This window comes from Alosa pseudoharengus, unplaced genomic scaffold (assembly GCF_046254945.1).
Source record: "Alosa pseudoharengus isolate Yale_2024_CS ecotype anadromous, Long Island Sound unplaced genomic scaffold, YU_APseudo_1.1 YU_APseudo_1.1_scf_8, whole genome shotgun sequence".
Taxonomy (NCBI): Eukaryota; Metazoa; Chordata; class Actinopteri; order Clupeiformes; family Clupeidae; genus Alosa; species Alosa pseudoharengus.
Genome location: NW_027468870.1, coordinates 19213864 through 19237261, shown reverse-complemented (window position 1 = coordinate 19237261; position 23398 = coordinate 19213864). Strand labels below are relative to the sequence as shown.

Here is a 23398-nt window from a genome sequence, read left to right as displayed (position 1 = left end):
TCATTTCCTTATTTTCTACTTTAAAGAAAGGTTTTATTCAATGTAGGAACATTTGAACGGACCATAGGTAGGACGGACATTTTGTTGCGTTGCGCACATGACGGTCTTCCGTGAATGCTGCTGCTAGTACGGGGTAACAATCATGCATCGAAAGTTAATTACTTCATACCAATGTTATAAATTGCTCCTTTCTGGCCGTCACATCAATCAACTTTCACAAAAATCCGTATTGAAGTAAGTAATTTTAAGATGATCTTTTGCGTAAGATTTGCGGTTTGTGCTTGGAGGGCGAAGACGGGTCAAGGTTGTTTGACAGATTAGCTGATATAGGTTGCCTAACGTTACACCTCAAGGACCTGAATGAAGAATAATATAGATTTTGTATTTTGATTATTGAAGGTGACTGTTCAATTTAAGAGCAGTCATTGTTAACACTACACTACCCAACTAACGTTAATTATTATTTGTTGACGTAACGTGATAGCGTCAGCTAGTGTTTGGCTATCCAATTTTGAGTTTTTCTACTTAATTCCCCATCCACTCATCAAGCAGCTGGCGGAGCACTGGAGACATTGTTGTCAGGCAATAACTCCAGCTCCCCTGTTGCTGGGGAAAGGGAACACCGTTTGCTGGAAACAAGGGATATCTTTGATTTAATCCCTTGGCGAATTGTTGGAGAAATTATGATGCATACTGTCTCAGTATAACAGTCTCCTAAGACAACGCTGAAATATGTGAAACCAGTAATAGATATGCTCAGAGTTGGTTGGATACGATTCTGGTGTGTGTGCGTTGTGGTTGTGATGATGATGATGGGTTGACATGGTGATGGTGTGACTCTCTCCTTCTGAAGGTCATCGCTGATCGGCCATAGCCGATTCCTCAGCTCCAGCCAGTCCTCTGAGGGTGATGGAGGCTCTCGAACATCTCCTGCGACGGCCGATGGCCAGAGCCAATCAGAGGTCAAGGAATCTAAAGATGCAGTGAGGGAGGAGGCCAAAGAGGTAAAGAGAGATGACCAGCTCCATGCAGCAGTGGTAGGAGAACCGGTAGGAGAACCCCAGCTCCATGCAACAGCGGTAGGAGAATCGGTAGGGGAACCCCAGCTCCATGCAACAGCGGTAGGAGAACCACAGGTCCAGGCAGCAGCAGTAGGAGAACCAGTAGGAGAACCCCAGCTCCAGGCAGCAGTGGTAGGAGAACCAGTAGGAGAACCCCAGCTCCAGGCAGCAGTGGTAGGAGAACCAGTAGGAGAACCCCAGCTCCAGGCAGCAGTGGTAGGAGAACCAGTAGGAGAACCCCAGCTCCAGGCAGCAGCAGTAGGAGAACCACAGGTCCAGGCAGCAGTGGTAGGAGAACCAGTAGGAGAACCCCAGCTCCAGGCAGCAGCAGTAGGAGAACCCCAGCTCCAGGCAGCAGCGGTAGGAGAACCACAGGTCCAGGCAGCAGCGGAGCCGGTAGGAGAACCTCAGCTCCGTGATGCAGCCATAGGGGAACTGGTAGGACAACCTCAGGTCCAGGCAGCCGCGGAACTGTTAGGAGAACCCCAGCTCCGTGATGCAGCGGCGATGGCAGCTGTGTCTCAGGTTGCCATGGAGGCGGCACGCAACATGGCCGCCACTCCTAAGGCAGAGAGCAGCCCAGCTGCAGCGCAGGAGAGGGAGGCAAAAGGAGGGAAGAAAAGTCTCCTGGAGTTACTGGGTGCCATGAAGGTTGACGTGACGACCAAGCGGAAAGTCAGGACCCCACGTCCTCTTCAGTCAGAGCAGCCAATGAAGAGCAAGGCCAAGCCAACAATACCTGTTGCCAGGGACACAACCAAGGGTATGTTTCAGGAGGCCTCAGCAGCAGCAGCAGCAGCAGTGGAGGAGAAGAACGTGGAGAAGTAAGAAGCACTCACACACACTCATTCGCACACACACACATTCATTCACTTATTCGCACACTCAAACTCTCTCACACTCACTCACTCTCTCACACACACTCTCACTCTCAGAGCTCTATGATTTCTGAACCACAGAAAATGTGGACGGAATCTACATATGAAAACAGAAGCAGAATCTCTTTCTCTCTCTCGAACATACATCCACAGAATTCAACTCATTGCATACCCACACAGGAACACACAGAGTCCGTCTCAAATGGTGTACTTACGTGAGTACACTTTCGTGTAGTGCACTATGTGCACTGTGTGCTTACTGGCGGAGTGCGCAAATGTTAACAAAATAGTATTGTCTCATATCAAACACTAACTCCGTGCACTTCACGGAAATGACGATCGCAAACATTTTAACATAACTTTATTGGCGTCCTCAACTCGACAGTGACATGGTCATACTGTGTCAAAACATAAACCGTTTATGTTATAACTTGCTTGTACCTCTGTAGTCTGTTTTCCACTGCTGCTGCTTCAGCTTTCTCAACCGCGATTTCCACGAGTTTGAAAACGCTCCCTCCCCTTCCGCTATTTGGCCAAGATGGCGTCCATTAAGGGTGAAAAGTGTCCAGCGTTGCACACTCAGCTTTTTGACCGTTATGAGTGCACCATCCGGGAACTTGCAGCGCCCTTCGTGTCGTTGGAATTGTCAGTGTGAACACCCTCATGCACTCAAATTAGGTATTGTAAGTGCAGAAGTACGCGATTTGAGACAGAGTCACACACATCCCTTTATTTTGCCCACAAATTTCTAAGAACAATCTATGATCTATGTACTTGGTTGTGTGTGTACACTATGGACTCTGTGCACTATTTTACTTGGAAGTCGGCAAACCAGTTTCCTGTTCGTTCGGAAAAGGTGGAAGCTAAAATTGCTTTTATAACGACTTGATGCCGAGCAGAGTGGCTCACAGCAGTGCTCTTTAGAGGCGAACAAACAGGAAACTGGTTTGCCGATTTTAAGTAAACTAGTGCACAGAATCCATTGCACTAAAACCAGATTCTCATCAGATTCTCGTGTGTGTGTGTGTGTGTGTGTGTGTGTGTGTGTGTGTGTGTGTGTGTGTGTGTGTGTGTGTGTGTGTGTGTGTGTGTGTGTGTGTGTGTGTGTGTGTGTGTGTGTGTGTGTGTGTGTGTGTGTGTGTGTGTGTGTGTGTGTGTGTGTGTGTGTGTGTGCGCGCGCGCGCGCGCATTCTCTCTACAGAGAAACAGGCTTAGCCCCTGAGCTGGTTGTCGCAGCAACAGCAGCTGCTTCCACACTCCCTAATCGTGGCCAGGCAACCTCAGAGCTGCTCCGGCAACTAAGACGCCATGAAGCCCAGACACACACCCAGCAGCAAGGAGGAGAGAGTATCAGGTGAAAGAGACTGTGTGTGTGTGCAGTGTTTCCCACAGAATTGGATTCAATCTATGGCGGTAGCTGACTTGGACAACGGGGGGGGCCTGTCACTTTAAGACGTTTGTGAGGAAACCCTTACAATTTTAACACAGTTAAAAGGCTGCTGATGTGTGGATGCAATTCATAATGTTTTCTACGTAGTTAGTTAAAATAAAGGTTTGTACTTCTCCATGGGACAAGCACTTTTGAGTCTTGGAAAACACTTTTCCATTTGCATCGGGATTTTGCAAACATTCAGTGTCGGAGTCAATAAAATGAGCCCTGCATGAGTAACCTAGTCGAAATTGACAAGCAGCTGTAACTAAGCATGCTAAACTCGACATCCATTTTTTGTAGGGTTAGGGTTAGCACTGTTAACCTTTTATTATCAAGAGAGCAAACTCATTTTTCTTCATTGTCCATTTTAATTCATAGCAACATCATTGCTGATATGAAGGTGGGTAGACGAGCCAATGGACGCCTCGATGCTCGACCATCCAATCAGATCCGTTTTGATGAGGATGGACGGGGCTACACACATGATAGAGGCATCACCAGTGAACTGGATGGAGTTCGACGCAGGTCAGAAACACACACACACATACACAAACACACACACAAAAAGACATTACTTGTTTGATATTGTCAGGGTAAATGGAAATCTGCCTACTGTCATACATGCACACACACTCCAAATGGCAGGCACCATTACACACACACACACACACACACACACACACACACACACACACACACACCAGACACACACTAACAACAGGTGACCCTCCTATGAAAACAGAATCTCACACACAAATACTGAGAACAACAAACTCCACACACATTTATACACATGCCAATGCCATACATACTTTGTCCACACACACACACACACACACACACACACACACACAGACATGTATACACTATCAGTAGATTCTAATTACATCTCTGTCTCTTAGAAAGAGTGGCTTCACTGGTAGGCGGTTAAATGTCTTCACCACAAAGCCTGAGGATTCACCAGCTCTTGATGCAGGTACAGGCAGCATATTTGTGACTTTCTTTTATCATCATAATTGTGCTGTTGTGGTAGCAAATGTTGTATTATGTACTAGAGCTGTGAAGCGATGGAAAAATGTAATTATGGTTAATTACATAAAAATGGTATAGTTAATTGTGATTAATTGCAGAAAATATTCAATGTTCTAATCTGTTGAAATTGTACACCAATGAAATATCTTAAGTGCAACAAGGTTATTTTACACACTAGTGAACTTCTAAGAGCACTGCTGTGGAATTGTTTGTCCCCAAGTGGTATCCACAACTTTTGTTTACACTTCTACTACTTCCAACGACAATATGGCTGACTTAATCAGAAATAGTCAGAGGAGACTTTCATTGACAATATGGTTGGCTTAACACTTTGAACGGCGCGTTGTTTTCGGAAACTTTGGCCCAGTGCCAGCAATCTAGATTGTTGACGACTTTTGTAGAGCCACAGCGTATTCTATGTTATAGCTATGAACACATACTATGGCTCGTTTGAAATGTGAGACTTTAAGCTCTCAGAGGGTACAAACCGTTTATTTCTACATGCCTCTGTTCCTGAGAAATCCCCAGCTAAACAATGGCTAGTTTTCTTTTTTCTAGAAATGGAGATATAGTGTCTTTCATGAAATATGAAGTGTTGCCTGTAAAGTTTCTGGGAAGTGACCTAGCAAGACCTGGTGAGACTGCCACCTAGTGATAAACCCACGAAAATAAATGGCCTGGTTTTGACGTGACGTGCATGCGTCACTGATTCGACCCAAAGCGGCAACCATCAAAAGCCGAGTTATGATAAAATGTCCAATGCGTTTTCATGAGTTTTCAATCATCATCTATTTCGGTTCTATTCATCATAGAGTTCCCAAAATCGCACATAAGGTAGTTAGAGTGTCTATTTTCGTAATTTAAAAAAAAAAGCTAACAACGCAATATTGCATTTTTGGCACTCAATGCATGGGAACAAAAAATTCAATATTGCGATTTTCACACTTAAAGTGTTAATCAGAGATAGTCAGAGGCAACTTCCACTGACAATATGGCTTATGACTTAATCAAAAACTTTCGTACAGAACGTGGGCCAAAACAATCAGGGAGATTTGGGCAGGCCATCCTGTCCAATGACACTGTTACAGACTATGTTTTCTTAGACTGTGAGGCATTGTACAAATACAACGGAAATAAGACATGTACATCAAACCTGTATCGCCACACATGTCTTGTTGGCTCCACAGCCTAACAAGCATACCATGCAAACACCATCAAATCAGCCCTTGGTCTCAGTATTCCTGAAAATCAAAGACCCACTTGCAGCGAACTGTTGATGACTGTAGACTTCTTATGCTCTGATCTGTCCATTTGATTTTTTCTCTGTCTCCTGTTTTGCGTTTATGTTGTGATTTTCCACTAATTGTGTCCTATTTTTTACAGTCTATGGTCCTGTCCTGTGATTTTTTTTCTCTGTCTCTCTCTTTGAGGATTTTTCATTGGTCGATCTAACTAACTTTCTTTCTGTCCAGGCCTGTCGCTATGGGACCTTGATTTGGGCAATCGCATAGCCATGGCAACCAATCAGCTTCCACGGAACGGCTTTGAAGAGATGCTGCTCTGGACTAAGCAGGGAACATTTTGGCAGTATCCAATCAACAATGAGGCTGGTATGTTTACAGGCTTCTAATTGGCTCAGGCTGTGGGGGTAGGTAGTGAAGGCTACTTAATGGGTCCAACATTGTAAACTTGGCTCATAGGCAAAATTAGAAGTCCTTTTTAATAGGTTTGAGGTAGGTTTTGTTGCTGATTGTATAAAGCATGCCTTGTGGTACATGGTCTGCGGCATTGTATGGCTTGTCTGCTCCATGCCGGTGGTAGCATAGTGGTTAATGAGCTTGGCTAGCATGCAGTAGCCAGAAAAGTTGTGGGTTTAATTCCCGGCTTCCACCGTTGTGCCCTTGAGCAAGGCACTTAACCCCGAGTTGCTTCAGAGAGAATGGCCCTTGTAATATAACTGACATATGTAAGTCAATCTGGATAAAAGCGTCTGCTAAATGAATAATGAATAAATGTTAATGTCGTTATTCACCCTCTCTAGGTCTGGAAGAAGAGTCGTCTGTACCGTTTCATGAGCACGTTTTCATGGAAAAGCACCTCTCAGAAGGGTTTCCCTCACAGGGACCGGTGCGTCACTTCATGGAACTGGTGGTCGCTGGACTGGCCAAGAACCCCTACCTAACAGCCAATCAGAAGCAAGAGCACATAGCCTGGTTCCGAGGTTACTTCCAGGAAAAGCAGGGGGTTCTGGAGGAGGCAGAGGTGTACAACAGCTGAGGAACCTTAAGGGAGAACCTGGGGAACCTTAATGCAACACAGGTTCAAGGATTAGACGTTTAGTGTTTGAAGTGGTTGCATCCAGCCATGTACCAGGTATCAATAAGGGGAAGACAAAAACAGGTTAAAGTCTAACCAAACTGGGAGAAAAGGCAGATGAATGGCGACAAACACCAAAACATATGGGAGAACTTTTAAATATGGGAAACAAAATACAAGTAACAAAAAGCCTTTACGTTGGACAATTTCCAGCAGTGTAAATATGTATTGGTACACGAATCCTCCTGCTCACATGAATAAAATGCACACATGTATCAACCACACGGTCATGTTCATTTCAGAGCCCAGAAAATCAACTAATCTATTAGTTTCCCATGTTCTGGTGAGCGGCTGTATGTGTCTGTAACCATAATAAGATGCATTGACCTTGAGATATGCTCAGCATGTGTATGTACATTTCTGTTCTCATGTAGGCCAATGTTGATACTTGAACTACTTTGTACATTAAACATTGAACAGGTCTAACCCCCCCCTAATAAATGTGTGACTTCTGTTTGGAAAGTTGTTGGCGGTTACAATGAATACAAATAAATATAATTCTTTTTCACCCTGACGCCATTTTGGATATTGATTTATTGACCGTTTCATTTCTGATATAAACACAAACCACACTGGCCTTGGTGACATTACATTTTGAAGTTTCCAACCTGATAGTTAAACATTATGTAGAAAAACTTGTTTTGTGCTAATGGTTCCTGATTAACGGTTTAAGATCAAATACCGGTACTGGAAATGATAACGTCATGGTTGACTGTCAAATACAGCACTTAGCCGATTTTTCACATAGATCTCCATTTCTTGAGGTCACAGAGTACTGCCGAAATTGGTGCTACCTAGTTCGAGTTGCTGCAGCCAATAGCTACAATGCTACACTCTGGGGACATGATTTTAAAGATCTCCCTCCAGAAGAATGAGAATGTTAGGTGAACCATTATCAACAGACAGGAGGTAATTTACCACTGGCAGCAGAACAGTGTCTGTGCTGTGATGTGTGCAGAAACCAAATTGAAAGGGCTCATAGATTATTTTATACAAGTTGTGAAACAACCGCTCTTTCCTGTACTTTAGCCAAAAAGGGGAGGTTGGAGATGGGACGGAAGTTAGATAGAGAGGTGGGATCTGAATCAGGCTTCTTTTAAATGGGGGAAACTGCAGCAGTTTTAAGTGGGAATAACACTAGAGTTGAGACAAGAGTTAACCAATAATGCTATTGGTTCACCGATGGCCATGGTGCATGCCTTGAATAAGGGGGGTGGGGGCAGGGTCAAGCTGACACGAGGGGATTTAGTGATATTAGAGACAGCAAGGGAGTCAACAGGTGTGACCCAGAGGAGAATATAGAGGTTGAAAACAATGGTAGGTTTACTTAATTTTGTCATCAAAGAAATTTAAGACACTGTTCAGCTTTCTTGAGGCAGGCAGCTGCAGAAGTTTATCACTAGTCCTGAAGAGTGTTTTTGGCCTTGACTTAGAGCAGTTGATGATTGATTAAGGTCACCAAGCACAATAACAGCAGGGCAAAGAAGTGGGGGGGGGGGCAACAACCACATAATTTGCCGCTTTTGTTAGTCAATATAATAATAAAGGTTACTATAACACTGTAGGTTTGTGGGTATTACCTAGAAATAAATCAGTTTGGTTTGAATTCTGCAAATATTGATGACCACAGGAAACTGGGGGTCCCAAAGCCAGACCAGGTAACCACCACTGACGTAGGTTATGACTAACAGACTTGATGTTGGACAGATCCCCTCATGCTAATAACAAACACCACCCACTGCAAAACAAAATGATTTATTGCAAAATCTGTTTTAGGCAATATTCTCTTAAAAAAAAAAAAAGGAAAACGATTGCTTATCTTATTACAGCCTTTTTGTGCAACAATACTGAACAAAACTTTCAAAGGACAGTCCTGCAACCATACTAATGCATGTGTATGAATTTAGTATATATACATATAGACAAAACAGCTCACATCCTGACCGTTTTTACATGGTTTTCTCTTGACAAAAAGGAAGACAATTATGAAATTGCTTAAACGGGACGGAAAAAAATATTTGTAAAACAGCAGTAGTTAAAAAAAGTTGCTTTCATAAACCTGATCAGGGGCAAAACTGGGGGGTGGGGGTTACCAGGATAAGAATGCCAGATTAATTTCAATGATGTATGGTTTAATAAACCTACACATTGATCATTTCTGCTTCATGGATAAAGGATTTTTTACTAGATAAATTATAAAATTTTTATAACTTTCTTTTTTTTTTGTTTTTATACAATTGCATGTGACATATTTATGTCCCAATAGTACAAATGGTGATCTGTTGATAAAGTGGCATTTTAAATAACTGTACACAAGTCCACTTTGTCTGCAAAACCCTCACAAAAATAACTGAAATACGCAGATTTGTTTCCAATAAAGAAATAAAAATAAAATCACATGCCAATACTGTTAGGCAGACAAAATGCTTTTTAAACACAAAATAAATAAAATCACTCTAAGAATACTAAAAGAGATTATGTTTTAGCAGCCAAACCATTTCCCCATCACGTTTTCAGTATGTTCATTTCACAAATAAAAAAGAATTGCAGTCAAACTTAAACAGCCACGGTTCCACATTCAAATTAAAGAATCGTATCAGTTTGAATGATGGGGCATTTGTGAATATACAATCAAATTACCAGAAAGACAGATAATTAACTCTTTATTAATGACGAGTTTTAAAAAGATTTTATTCTTCATCCTCAAGAAAAGGATTTTCAATCTCTCCAGCAACGAACAGTGTGTATCCAAGAAAGGAAAAGTGTCTTCTGAAAGCCTATAAAACAAATATAATTTAAGAAAATCATTCACAAATACACATACACACAAACACACATACACAACAATTTGTCACCACATTTCAAGTGGATATCTGAGCAAAAGATCACCTTTATAGCACCGTCAGATATCACCAGCGCCGGTGACTGGTGCTCTGCTGTGTTTGGCTGACAGGAGCAGGAGCAGGCGCAGGAGCAGGCGGAGGCACAGGCACGGGCGGAGCCCTCTGACGCAGGAGGCGGTACTTAGAGACTATGCTGTGGCTACGCCTCGTTGCCACAATAGCCTGCTGAATGGATAAACAAATGGATAACAAAGTCAACATGGCCGCTGAAAAAGCAATTTACAATAACAATGCAAGGTGGTTTACCAAAAAGAAACCAAAAAGAAAATCATGTTCAGTATCATCATGATTAAAAACATTGAATGACTTTGGTTTTGGTGTAAACTCATCCATAGGTTTAATTCCTAATATTGATTTTGTATATGTGTGTGTTAAGGATAATTTATGCTCAACATTACAAACATAAAGATAGGGCCTTCTGTCTATACTCTGCATTCATTTAATCCATTTTTTGTCCGTTCACTTCAAGTTTACGGACGAAGCGAATCAGTGAATGAAGGACATTTCCATTTTTGTGTGAAGAGGGACCTAGGATCTACTCACCAGCTGTCCAAACTTCCTCAGAGGTCTAACGGTCTTCAGACTCATAAGTGGTCGTCTGACAAGCCTGCAGGAGACATATGACAAAAATTAAGTCCAGCTAACCCTTGCTAAATATCCCTCAGTTTGGAATGACTATATGGTGCCTTAAACTGCTAAATCCATCTTCTACCTTAACCAGCTAAAACAGTTTTCTGGCCTTCAGGATGGCTTGGCAGAGCCAAGCACTGTTGTTATTAACTGTGGTTAATGCTTGAGTAGGGGTGTGACGAGATCTTGTGATACTACAACGTTGCGATATTTCTCGTCAAGGTAAAAATTAGGGCTGTCAAAATAACTGATTAATTTCGATTAATTAATTTGAGAAAAAATAACTGATTAAAAAAATAACGCAGATTAATCGATTCTGTATGACCTTTGACCCCGAGCCGTTGTAGTCAGTAACCATTAGACTGTAAAATGAAGGAGAGAGAAGAAAATGTGCTGCCTAGATCATTGATTAGAACATTTACTTTTCAAAAACGGCTTGATGGTATTTATAATAATAATAAAGTGTTCATTGAAATAAAGTTCTCTGCAATGTATGTGATAAATAAAAACTTCTTCCCGAAGCACTTTTTAATTTATTTCCTCAGCATATTAGGTCATATCATAGATTATTATGGCCATTATTAAAATAATAATAAAAGAGTTTTTGAACTTTAATGTCACTAATGCTGATTATTCAATGATTCATTTGAATTTAAATATTTAAAATACTTTCACAGCAAAAATCATATATGTGATTAATTTAGATTAATTAATCACAGAGTATGTAATTAATTAGATTAATTTTTTTAATCGATTGACAGCCCTAGTAAAAATCTGTCTTGTGGAGTAGTATTCAGCTGTAGCCAGCATGACTGATGAGTCTGACAAAGTTAGCATAGAAGATGCCCCAGCTACTTTTACATTTTTTGTGTAGCAGCATTTTGGGTATCTGCTGGAAACAACGATACCACTCAATTACACTGTTTCCCCTAAAACACTGTAGCTTATTACACGGCTCTTCACAATGCAAGTAGAACGCTCCATTGACTTGAATGGGATTTCCCAAAGTTCTAGCGGTCATTATTTTCGACTAGAGGACCTCTGTCAATGGCAACGGAGTTTGTGCTTCTAATTCAGGTCTTTCATATCACTCCGCAACTACTGGAACTTCATTCAAAAGCGAAAAAGCAGACGGTTGATCAGCTGTGTTTTAAAGCTGCATGTGTTGTAGCGAAATATTTGTTTCTCAGCAAAAGCTACGATGAATGGTAACAAATAGGTTATAGCCTAGGCTATGTAGGCTAAATAGTCATATCGTGGGGAATTTATTGTTTCGTTTTGGCAAGTAGCCGTGTAATAAGCGGGATAATGTATAGAACGCCAGTCATTATTGGGAAAATAAGTCCCTTCAGGGCACAGAACAAGACCTGTCGGGACTTATTTTCCCAATAATGACCAGCGTTCTATACATTATCCCTTACATAACCGCTACCTTAAGAAAGCCTATGCTTCCATGTGCCACTGTGCTTATTTCGGTCTTGCACAGCTGACTTGAAAAACATAAAGTTAGCAAGATTTAGGCTGGGATCACATTAGCCAGCGGCAAACGGCAGGTTTCCTATTGTTCTCTATGGTTCGGCAGTGGAACGGTGGCAACGCTGGTGTAACGCTAGCGTTGAACAAGCTGAGCGTTGAACTTGGTTCAACTTTTAAAGCGCAACACGATCGATACAATTGACAAACCGTTTGTGTTACTTAGGAACGAGATAAAACGTATTATGGTCTGAGCATTGCGTTAGCCGTGGCCGCTTGCCAATGTGATCCCCGCCTTATGGATCTGTGTTGAATCTACGCAGCCTAATACCATCGCACAAATGGTTCTCCATTGAAAATATAGCTCACCTAACCTGTGCAAGTGGCATACACTTGGTGGCTTGCATGTTACTGTAGCTCTGCACCTCACCTAGGCTGGGTGAGCTCAGACTGATCTGACGGCGATTTCTTTTTCGTCCTGCAGCTCAGGCTAGAAACCCGTGCATCTTTTTCTGCTGCTTCCGTTACAATTTTGCCGGGACCAATCACAAGCTGGCTTATCCACCTGGCGCGCTATTGGCAGGTTTAAACTGGAGTTTTCGCGTCGCTCTGCAAACATCACCCTGGTTCGTTGGTCAGATTGGTGAATGACTATCCAATTGCGTACAGAGTAATTTGAACTATGCCCGTTGATCACGCCTCTTGTGCAGTAGAAAATACATAGCGGACTCCCCAGACCAATGTTCAATCTTAAAAGATTGAGCTTGGTCTGGTGAAAGCCAGACTACACTTCACCGAGAGTTGATGGAAAACAAAACTCGGTGGAGGGAGTGATGTCACACTCATAAAGGAGCCACACCCCTTTTAGAAGGGTGTACAGACAGTCTTATGGTAACTTGTCTGATTTTACTAACTAGGGAGAGATAAGGTGGAGGCAGTGCAAAATAGTCTTGTTGATAATTTGTTGAAATTAAATGAGGTGACAATGAAATGTAGAGACATTTCAGTTTGAAATATCCTGCAATTTCATATTTTATGTGATACTCACTATTATTTATTTTTAGGCTTGTTGAAAAAAAAAAAAAGAAAACGTATTCCAATTCATTGCATTTTTATGCTAGCCTAACAATTATTTTTGGTAGCAATATCAATATCGGCAAGTAAACAAATGTAAATAGACTACTTGTACTCGGTTTGAAATAAATATCACTCATTAAAACATTTCAAAATATAGTACACCTGGATTTTTTGGCATTCTGTGACTTTCAGTCTATAAAAGGCTATTTTTCCAGTGATGTATTTCATCATTGAAGATTTCTTAAAAAATAGAGTTAAAACATCGTCTCGTCTTTTTCTTGTGAACCCAATATCGCGTATCGTCTCATAGGCTGAGTGTATCGTCACACCCCTATTAACGAGCATTGGCTATTTGTTTTCAAATTAAATAGCATCGCTAGCCATCACCTGTTTGCCATGTGATAAACCCACTGGGCCACCTGTTAACTCCTCACCCCGCTGGGCTTAGCACACACCTTTTGTTTTGAAGGCTCTGATCCTGTGCCGGGGCAGTGGCCTCAGGAGGTGGCTCCTGTGGACCACTGATGAGGTCACTCTGGATATCCGAAGTCTCTTTAGCATCTCCCTGGTCATCACAATCCCCGTCATTTTCAGCCTGCCAATGGGACACCACCACCAGATCACTTGGAAGATGCTGGTCCAATGGGATTGGGCTAAGTGGATATATCAGAGTCCCACAGAAAATGGAGTCACAAAATAATCAGACAACAAGAAAATCCCCCCACTTCACACATAATGGAACAGAACAAAAAGGTATCTTTTGCAGGATAAAGGGAATGGATTAACTATAATGAAAGTGTGTTAGAGGGTATGTTCAACAGTTTGGATAACTTTTTAAAACATGTACGCATAAGGGTGGGACTACTGTCATTTTCTAAAATTGCTGTCAAGTTTTTAATAATTTAAAACTATTAAAAGGCTTTATATTTGCAATCTATACTTTTGAAAGTTGTCCGTTTAGGCAGACATACGACACGTTCTCTATAGCATCTCATCTCTTTAAAGGCCCTCACTAAAAAAGGACAACCAATGAGTTTTTTTTTTACATATACTTACACCAAACAACTCCAAACTCCAAGCTCTGTATCATTATGACTGTACATCAAAGGGGGGAGGGGCGGTCAAGGTTGTGTGTTTTTGTGAGTAACCTCTGGTCTTGCAAAAAATGTAGCCAAGGTAGACGAACTTAACCAATCCCTTTTTTCAGGAAAAAATGCATCTTGCGAGTTATCTAGCTTTCAAAGACCTCAGGCACTTTTGTATGTCAGCGTGGCTAGAAGCCTTCTGGCAGGGTGGGGGATTGGGTGGTGAGCTGGTTCCAAACTAGCCTATTTCTTATCCGTCCATCCATCGTTTCTCTAGCTTTCAAAGACCTCAGGCACTTTTCTATGTCAGCATGGCTAGAAGCCTTCTGGCAGGGTGGGGGATTGGGTGGTGAGCTGGTTCCAAACTAGCCTATTCCTTATCCGTCCATCCATCGTTTCTCTTGTTCCTTCGGAGAGGCTTCCGGAGAGGTTCCTTCCTCTGATTCTTGGTTAAACTTGCGTGTACTTCATCTCAAGGGTACTTCAAACATATATCCATGCCATAGGTGTGTTGTGTCGTTTGTATAGAGCAGCAACCATAACTCTGAGTTAGTCCACTCTCAATATGCCAAAAGGGATCATAAAATCTTGGCTACCAAGGCAGATATTCTGTCGCATGGCTTGACTTAAGGGGATTCAAGACTTCATGTACCTGCATGGGAAACATTGTTGATTTTCTGATTTCCTCATCATCTGATTGTTGCTACACGGGATACATTGATGATGTTCTGATTTACCCATCGTCTAGGTTCTGATTTACCGTTTGTTTCGGAGTCGCTACATGGGATACCTTGATGATGTTCTGATTTACCCATTGTCTAGGTTTTGATTTACTCATCATCTGGGTTCTGATTTGCCCATTGTGTAGTTATAGTCTTGACTTCTCTCTCTGCAAGGTTACGCCTCCACGCGGTTCTTTGCCAGCATCAGCTTGATTAAGATCTTCATTAGCTTCAAACCACTTTGTTCCACTCATATGAAGTTAAATCAAGTGGCCTGTTTCACCATGCTTTAATCTAGGTCATGGTCAACTTCAGTCTTGGCATTTGGTATAAGTGCCATCTTGGATTGATTGCTTGAAGAGCCAGGAGCAGGTGAGGACTCACAGTCCAAATGGTCACAGTTACTTGGGTAGCAGAAACAACAGATTCAGAAAATGTGGGGGCACCAGATCTGATGTGTGAGGTCGAAGAAGTTTAATTCTTCATTCTTCACAGGTTCTTCTGGGACAGAAATGCGATCGGTCATTTTGTGCATGGACCTTCCACTTTCCTGAACAGAGGGGGTGCCTAATGCTTCATAGCTAATTAAGAATAATCAGAAGGAAACAGGTGGGCTTAAATGGAATGGTACATATTCAATTCCTCTATCGGTTCATAAAATATCAGCCATACTGAATCTTGGTCTTGGTAATAAATGATATTCCATAGTCCATGACTACAGTGGCCTACAGTGATCTTCTTGCCACTGCACTATACTCTGCAAAAATCACAAGTCATGAATCAGATGTACTAAAAATACCAATGCTAGTGACTTTGGGTATCAGTGGGGTCCATCAGGGCTTGCTGCAGAATCTCCGAGCCACTGTAGTAGAATTTGATCAGATATAGTCTTCAGACATCAAGAACCATCTTGCATAAGCTGCTTTTGTTCAATTCAATTTTTGTTTCAGCTGTTCAGATATATTAATATGGCAAAGGGTGCTTAACGGTTGGCCAGGTGTTAACTTATAACATGGCAAAGGGATAGTCAGGTGTTAGGCTACATAATGACGAAGGGTACCTCAGTCAAAAAATTCTAACTGGCACTACCACTCTGACTGAATGACAGGGGTAGTTTTTCCAGATGTAGAGGTCCAATAAAAGCCTAGTGCTGTACTTGAACTTTGTGCAGATGAAGACGAAACTTAATTCGCAACACAATTGAAAGGACTCTTCATGCATTTATATACTTTCTTTCCTCGCAATCTTCAGTCACTTTCCTCCAAAGCTCTGACCGTGTTGGGGTTGGGTGGAGGCCACTGGGTGGGGAGTCTTTCGTTTGCATCTCACGCTGTTACATTACAGAAGAACGGGCAACATCATAATTTCAGTGACACTGGTGATGACATCCCAGCCCCGGAGTTTGTTACGGAAGTACACAGAACAGCTTCTTTGCTTGCACAGTTACCGGAGTGAACAGTTACATGTTTATAGGCAGGATCAATTAATTTGTCTTGGTCTCTGATTGCAAGCTGGGGGAAGACATTCCTGGATTCTGGATAGTCTGCTGATGACCCTGTAGGTTGACTTCTGGGTTGAAATGAGCGATCCCTCTCCATCTTCAAACCTGCTGGTTATCACCATGCTTCACCACGTATCACTCAAAAAAAATCTGGTCTGTTTTTCTCATTACTCAGTTTTCATTCCTTTACTTCACCAGCCCCTTATAGCTGTAAACGGCGACGTCTCTGAAACTTAACAGTAGCCAGCATTTTTGTTGTTTGCTCTTAGGTCGGTAATTAGATATGCAGATAGCGGAACAGGAGCCTATAAGCATGACGTGGCCGTCGGTAGGATTTGGAACAAGGCCAAAGGTGTGGTCTGTTAGCTGTTAAGGTGGAGGGTAGGGAGGGATACCATACCTGTGCCGGCTGGAGGATCGCCGGTATTGGGGTGATCTGGGCTGATCTTGATCGCCATCAGACACAGGGTTCTCAGGGTCTGGGCTGTGATCGGAGCTGGCTTTCCTGGAAGGGCTTGACCTTTTGGGCAACTTCCTGGCTGGGGCTGCCTCATGATGCCCTGTTGTCTGGTGCCGGGGAAACGGTCTGTAGGCCATGCGATTCTGCAGCGGGGCAGGGCGCCCTCTTATGGCAGGGGGAGGAGGGGGCATCATCTTAAAACGGGCAACAGAGTCCTCACGAAATTTCCGGTTTTTCATTAGACGGCTCTTGTCACGTAAAGACAAACCACGCCCCCCAAAGCCTCTGAGAGGAGGGGCCACTGATGGCTCCCGTCGAAAATGCTTGAAAAGAGGTGGGGGTAGGCGTGGCTGTTCCAGCATTTCTGGATACTTCCGCTTGTAGCCAGAGCTTCCTCTGTCAGGACCTCTCGGGGTCTGGTGGCTCTGGAATCTCCGTGCAGCTGATGGCTTTGAGGGGTGAGGCCCAGGAGGTGGTCCAGCTTTCCATGAGGGCGTGTGTGGTGGGGGCCTGTACTGAGAAGGGTTAGGGGGTGGCCAGTGCTCTGGCTCGTTACCATGGCGGCCTGACCCCATCCGCTCCCTCTCTCGGCTTCTCCTCTCGTTGCAATCCCTCCCAGTGGATGAAGACCACCTGCACATCCATTACAAACAAAACAATCAATAAATGGGAGAGGGGGGTTACAGTTATCATTAACACAGAGGGTAAGGCCCAGCCTGCCTTCCACACTTCCCACTGGTTTACTGTTTTACCATGATGTTAGGGGACAGTTACGATCCCTTAAACTAGTGTAAAGCTTCATACTCCATTTCCTGAAAGCATCCTAACATCAAATGACTTCATCAAAGCAGCAAAGGGCCATCCTTTCTTATTTCTCTTTCTCTGCTTTTGCTTATGGGTCATGAACTGCTCCATTGAGGGTTAACATCTCATCTTCTTGAAGAACAGCTTAGAAATGAAGTATATACTTCAGCAAAGCCATGACTATGGAGCTTTTGGAATAAGCGGATATATTTTTCCAATTCCTGCACAGTGAATATTTTCTACATTTTATCCACCTCCCACTTTCACATTGTGCCTCCTCTCTTAATTCGTCAACACCATTTTTCGGCACAGGCTTGAGTATTGCGCCCCTTAATTTGGACTTGCTTTGTTTACCCAGCTTGCACCACAACTTGAGGACTCTGGTACCTCTCTCGGCTGTGAAACTCTCGCTCTTTTCTCAAGGGGGAGTCAGACGGACAGCGGCCCTCGCCATTCCGTGGCTGAGGGTGGTGGGGTCGAGTGCTGGTGTAAGGGTGGCTCCTGTCTGGGCCTCTCTCACCCCAGAAAGTCTCCCTACCACAGCCGTTACCAGAACCACGGCCCCGGCGACCTCTGCCCCTGCCACGGCCTCGGTCTCCTGCCTGGCTGACATGCTGGGGTTTGGGCGGAGGCCGGGAGGGGTAGCTGGGAGACTGGGACCTGCCCCAGGGCCGCTCCTCCTGTCTGGTGGGGGGCCGGAAGGGACTCCTGTGATGGGGGGGCTGTGGATGGACCTGCTTGTGGCTCCGATGGTCTGGAATCGGGGGGCGGGACTCAAACCTTCGAGGTCCTCCGTCATACTGCCTGTGGTGCGATCGGCCCGAGGCGGGTTCATGGGGTGAAGGTCTGCGTTGGGCAGGGCCTGGTCTGTTTGCTGGGTCTCCATAGTGACGGTGGCTGTCAGAGGGCTGGGAAGCGTATCCCAGGTAACTCTCCTGGCTCTTGGTCTGCCAGGAAGACTGTCCACGGTCCCGGCCCTGAGGGCTCTTCTGTTGCCATGGCGCTGACTGTCTGTCAGGGTAGGGGGCCTTGCGGCCCCTGTTAGGAGCCTCTCTCCAACTGGGAGGGGCCTTCCCAGGACCGCCTCCTCTACCACTACGGAAGGGCCGGGGATGTTCTCCACCATTCTGAGAACCGAAGTCACTCATGTAGGATCTAGTGAGAAACACAAGTATAACACATCAGGATATCTTATGAAAGAAAGGCTACAGACTTTACATAGCATTTGCAAAGACTGACATCAACATCACAATCTTTACTTTTTCATATCAATCTTTAAAACCACTTCACTGTTTACACAGGCAGGATGTAACTGACAAGTTGCTCCAATGGGTGGAAGTAACTGAAACAAACCCAAGCCGTACAGAAAGACACCTGTGCCAACTGCAGTCAACATTCTGAACCGTCAGATTTACTGAAAGGCCATTTTTCATAACCTCAGAGAAGTATTATACACTACTTTAGAACTACTATATACTATAGTTCTCTTTTGTAAAGAACATATTATACACATCATCTATTTTCCCTCTATTCGGTCATGAAATAGGCTATGTGAAATAAAGGTGAAATTAGAGATGCACCGATATGGAATTTTAGGGCAGATAACAATAACCGATATTTATTGGTTTGTTGTGGCCAATACTGATACGATAACCAATAATATTGCTCCTGAAAAAACATTGTGAAAAGTGATTTGGGGACAGCATTTAATAAGCATCATTTAATTGCAGTAATTTTTCCTACCACCAATGATGGATAGGACTCATAATAGTGCTCAATGGTACAGCAGTCAACAAAATAGCAGAGCCTAGCCCTATGTGTGGCTCCTTTAAGTGAACCTGGCATCAGTGAATTAGGAATGAGTGGCTAGCGACAGTGTATGAATCGTTTTCATTTAGGAGTAAACACTCATAAACTGCTAAACTGGGAAAAAGATATAGCGACCAAATCAGAGTTTGTGAGGGAAACTTATGTTTAGTTTCAACTGCGGGTAACTGAATAAAGCTGCAACTCCTCAGACTGTAGCCCATCTTAGGTCCGTCTACTCTGTTGCGCACAACCTGCTGCAGGAGAAATGAACGGGGTTAGCCCCGATGGTTTTAATAACCTATAATGAGGACCTGTCTGGAACTGAAGCAGGAATGGTTAGCATATTTTCTTGGTAATATGGACAGATAATAATATTTTATTTTTTTCACTTATCGGCCAATAATATATCGTCTGCCGATATATTGTGCATCCCTAGGTGAAATAAATTCTAAAGACTAATTAGCGTCATCATTATTTTAGTATGCAAACAAATAACAGGCCATTAATGATGGCAACCAAAACCTCACAACTTTTAAAAGTTAATGTTGAGCCCTGTGATACAATCAAGGGTAACATCCAGGCTTCTGCGAAAAAATATGATTTTATTAGGTTGAGGCCACAAGTGAGTAGTAGGATAACAATTGTCTTAAAGGCTACTCTGAATAGCGGAATATATTTCTAAGTAGGCCGGAAATTCACAACTTTTTCCAAGACTTTCTCCCAAATATCCATACTTTTCCAGGTCTGGAAACAGAAATTCATAATTGCACACTTTCCCAGAAGTAATTTATAACTGCACACTTTTTAAAACAGTCTGATGTTAAAATGAGGAAGTATCTGAAAACAGAGAGGGAGAGGAAGTAAGAGAGGAAAAGAGAAAGAGGGCGGAGCCTTAACCTGTGCTTCATTCGAGGTGATCCTGTACGTGGTCTCACCATGTCTCAGCTTCAGATATGCCCTCTCTGTGGAAAAAAAAAAGAGACATTTGAGGGGCGGAAAAACACACAAACACACACACGTTTCACCACTGCCAACATTCCAGTCAAGTAAGACTCTCCTAATAGCATTAAAACAAGCCCTTATTGCTACGTATGGACATAGCAAAAAGGGTTACCCTGAGAGAGTGGAAGTCGGTCTTCCCACCTTGCTTTAAAAAATGGCTAAATGACATGGTTTCTTGTCTACACCTTGAAGCGCTGCAGTATACTCTGTCAGACAACCAACCTAAGTGTCTTACCATCTGGGGACCTTTTAATGATCACAGTAGTCAACTGTAAAACTAATAAACTTCATTTTTACGGTTTGTGAAGGGTGCAGTCCCGTCCTTTATTTGGCTAACGTAGGTACAAATAATCTCCTTTACTTTCTTTGGTTGTAGGATAGTCCGCGATTCACATTAGTTTTGGCCATCACCGCATAGGCTAGGCTACTAAACGCTAGGCCTACCCAAGTTCTAGGTTATTCCGTCGCCATATTTATAATATTGCTATAATACCTTCGTTAGTAACAGTCAATACTTTTGGCCGCATTAAATTGCGCATTCACATTTAGTGCGCTACCATCAGCTTAACATGAGTTCTAAGCGTCTCTGTATGCTCATATCTGACTTCACTAGACTGTGAATGCATGTATTTATGTTGTAAGACATGTAAAATAAATGAATGACACCGGCACTACGCACAAATTAATTTAAACTTACACCGCACTTCCCTAATAACTTTTGACTAGTTCTCTCGCGTCACTGACAGTAGTTAGAATGCATCAAAAAAACACTGGGAAAAACACTGTTCAGTCCACCAAGTCATAAGCTATTGGCGCTGCGCAGCACCAGTTGTGATATTTATCCTACTGAGTGTAATCGTAGGTAATGTCATGTATGAAAACTAGTATTGTTAGGCAATAAGTGTCAAGTCCAGGGTAGCTGAGGTGTGGTGATGACATCATCAATAGGCAAGTATACGGTTTCGCCGTCCAAACGAACGCACAAGGGCTACGGTTTCAGATTTTTCCACCCTGGGACCAGGTTTCAAAAAAGTGCGGTTTCGGGCAGTGCGTTTACAGGATTCGTTTGGACGATCGGCCAAGACGAAGCAAAATCGGTGCGTTTAACCCAAAAAGCATCTCCGTGTGAACAGGGCCTAAATCATATCAGACTGCATTTTACTGTACAGTGCTGTATTTTTTTGTCTTCTGTGTGAGTCACTTTGCCTTTATTCTGTGTCTTTCTTGACTACATTTGGTACTGACCCCATAGACTTTATTGTTGACTTTAACCCCCTTAGGACCAAAGTTACAAATTTGCCACAAACACCACCACTGATTAAAATAGACGATAGATTCAAAATCTCATGACTTTCTACCACTAGATGGCAGACATCCAGACTTTTGTCATGTCATGTTGTTATTCAAAGTGCAATAACAGGAAGTAAATAGTGGATCACACATGAGAAGAAGCGTGTTGGTTTGCACTGATGTGAAAGCCATTCTGTTCATGGTGTCCAAGTAAATTAAAACAGATAATATTTTCACTGATTCTACTTCTGAAGCAGAATATCTGCATTTAGGAGATGACAATCGATCTATTGACAGTGATAGTCACAATGCATCTTTGCATGGCGGTGCGTCTTTGAGTTTGCACAACAGTGTCCAATAAGACCATACTTCGACCCTTTGCCCAACAGGTGGTGGCAAGGATCAACGTAGTCGTGACAAGGGTCAACGTAGTCGTGGTGTCCGTAATGGACGTGCTGATTGTCTGTGCACTCTATGTATCTGGTAAACAGCAAAATCATCAACACTTAAAAATAGATTCAAATATATTTTTTTTGCACCAGACTTCCGTGTCGTATGTGTACAGATCGTAACTCTACACTGCAAGAAATCATTGCATCGCTAGGTCAAAATAAAAATCTATTCATCTTGTCAATCCTTGATGAAGCATCAAACACAATGAAACACAATAAAGCGGTGGGTTTTAACCCACTGAAGGAGACCACACAGGGTGAGAAATATCATTAGAACGTTTTTAACAAGCTACAGAAGATAACGCCTTACACGATGGTAAATGTTTTTACTTTAGTTGCATGACAGTCATTATTAGGTGAAGAATGGCCGGCCAATAAAATCACGTTTGTAATACAGGTAACATTAAGTTTAGAATACAGGTAACATTAACCTGCTGAGTGGAGGAGGCAAAAGGTTAATTTCACTGACGTAACGAGCAAACGCTAACGTTACGCTAGCCCAAAACGACATGTCAGCAAAAGGAATGACGGAACTGTGAGCTATATATAGGTTATGCTACGGCATTTAACAATTGCGATTCAATTCTGGACAGTGTCAGAAATATAGCATTGGCTTTAAAATACATCTGTTTACAGACTATGATTTTACTGGATTATGGATGATTAACGTTAGCGAGGCCGTTTATCTATTGCTACCGTTAACGTTGCTTCAACGTAAACACACGGTCTGCCTAACGTTAACTGACGTATAGCGACTTAAGATTTTACATCAACTAAACTAACGTTATATATAAACATATACAGAGACAAAAAAAACTTAACTGACACATTCTATTTCACGATATTTAACACTTTGGCTAGTCGAAGCTAGCTATATAACGTTAGCTTCGCTAGGCTGATGACTAGCACTACTCACCTTCGGGCCACGTTATATAAATCGAGAGGTGAAGCTGTCTGATACGACACAAGACGGGTAGGATTGACGTGTTAAACAACAGCAATCTGACGGTTTTATTTACACTTCAACTAACTTCATAACTTCTTAACAACTGAACTGCAACGTTGATCGCCCAACAAATGTTTGTTTTCAGAACAGAACGGTGTTCTAAGGCCTGCAGCGTTCGTGAGCAGACAGCTCAACTTCCGCCTACGATTACCCAACATTGTACCAAAATAAAAGTAACCAATCCTCTCCTTTTTTTTATTGGCGGTTGGCAAACAATGTTTGGTGCATTACCGCCACCTTGTGAAATGGAGCGTGGGTGTGAAAAATGTATTTACCTATTCCTACAATCTATTTATTAATCCAGTTATTATAAGAAAGTAAAAAAGACCTAACATACATCCCCAGAATTTCTTTGCAAAATATCATCATATCATATCTTCAAAATGATGATTAAGGTGCCTCTCA

At 42.7% G+C, this 23398-nt stretch overlaps 2 protein-coding genes across 6 annotated transcripts; one reads left to right on the top strand and one right to left on the bottom strand.

Moving 5' to 3' along the window:
* Positions 1-107: 107 nt before the first annotated feature.
* Positions 108-7293, top strand: mrps31 (mitochondrial ribosomal protein S31). Of its 2 annotated transcripts, XM_076274235.1 has the most exons (8): positions 108-234; positions 854-1310; positions 1341-1885; positions 3141-3293; positions 3750-3896; positions 4274-4347; positions 5876-6013; positions 6445-7293. In XM_076274235.1, exons 1-8 carry the CDS (start codon positions 143-145, stop codon positions 6678-6680), a joined length of 1842 nt encoding a protein of 613 aa, XP_076130350.1. In that variant the 5' UTR covers positions 108-142; the 3' UTR covers positions 6681-7293. The 2 variants fall into 2 exon arrangements, with proteins under 2 accessions (XP_076130350.1, XP_076130349.1); XM_076274234.1 differs by having other exon boundaries at positions 854-1885.
* A 1225-nt stretch (positions 7294-8518) lies between these two features.
* LOC143112833 (uncharacterized) lies at positions 8519-23127 on the bottom strand. Of its 4 annotated transcripts, none has more exons than XM_076275173.1 (8): positions 22904-23127; positions 20141-20205; positions 17789-18589; positions 16571-17263; positions 13318-13515; positions 10226-10289; positions 9669-9847; positions 8519-9556 (listed from the first exon to the last, which is right to left on the bottom strand). In XM_076275173.1, exons 2-7 carry the CDS (start codon positions 20179-20181, stop codon positions 9689-9691), a joined length of 1956 nt encoding a protein of 651 aa, XP_076131288.1. In that variant the 5' UTR covers positions 20182-20205; positions 22904-23127; the 3' UTR covers positions 8519-9556; positions 9669-9688. The 4 variants fall into 4 exon arrangements, 3 of the variants coding, with proteins under 3 accessions (XP_076131288.1, XP_076131289.1, XP_076131290.1); XM_076275174.1 differs by having other exon boundaries at positions 9669-9844; XM_076275175.1 differs by having other exon boundaries at positions 17822-18589.
* Positions 23128-23398: the final 271 nt, after the last annotated feature.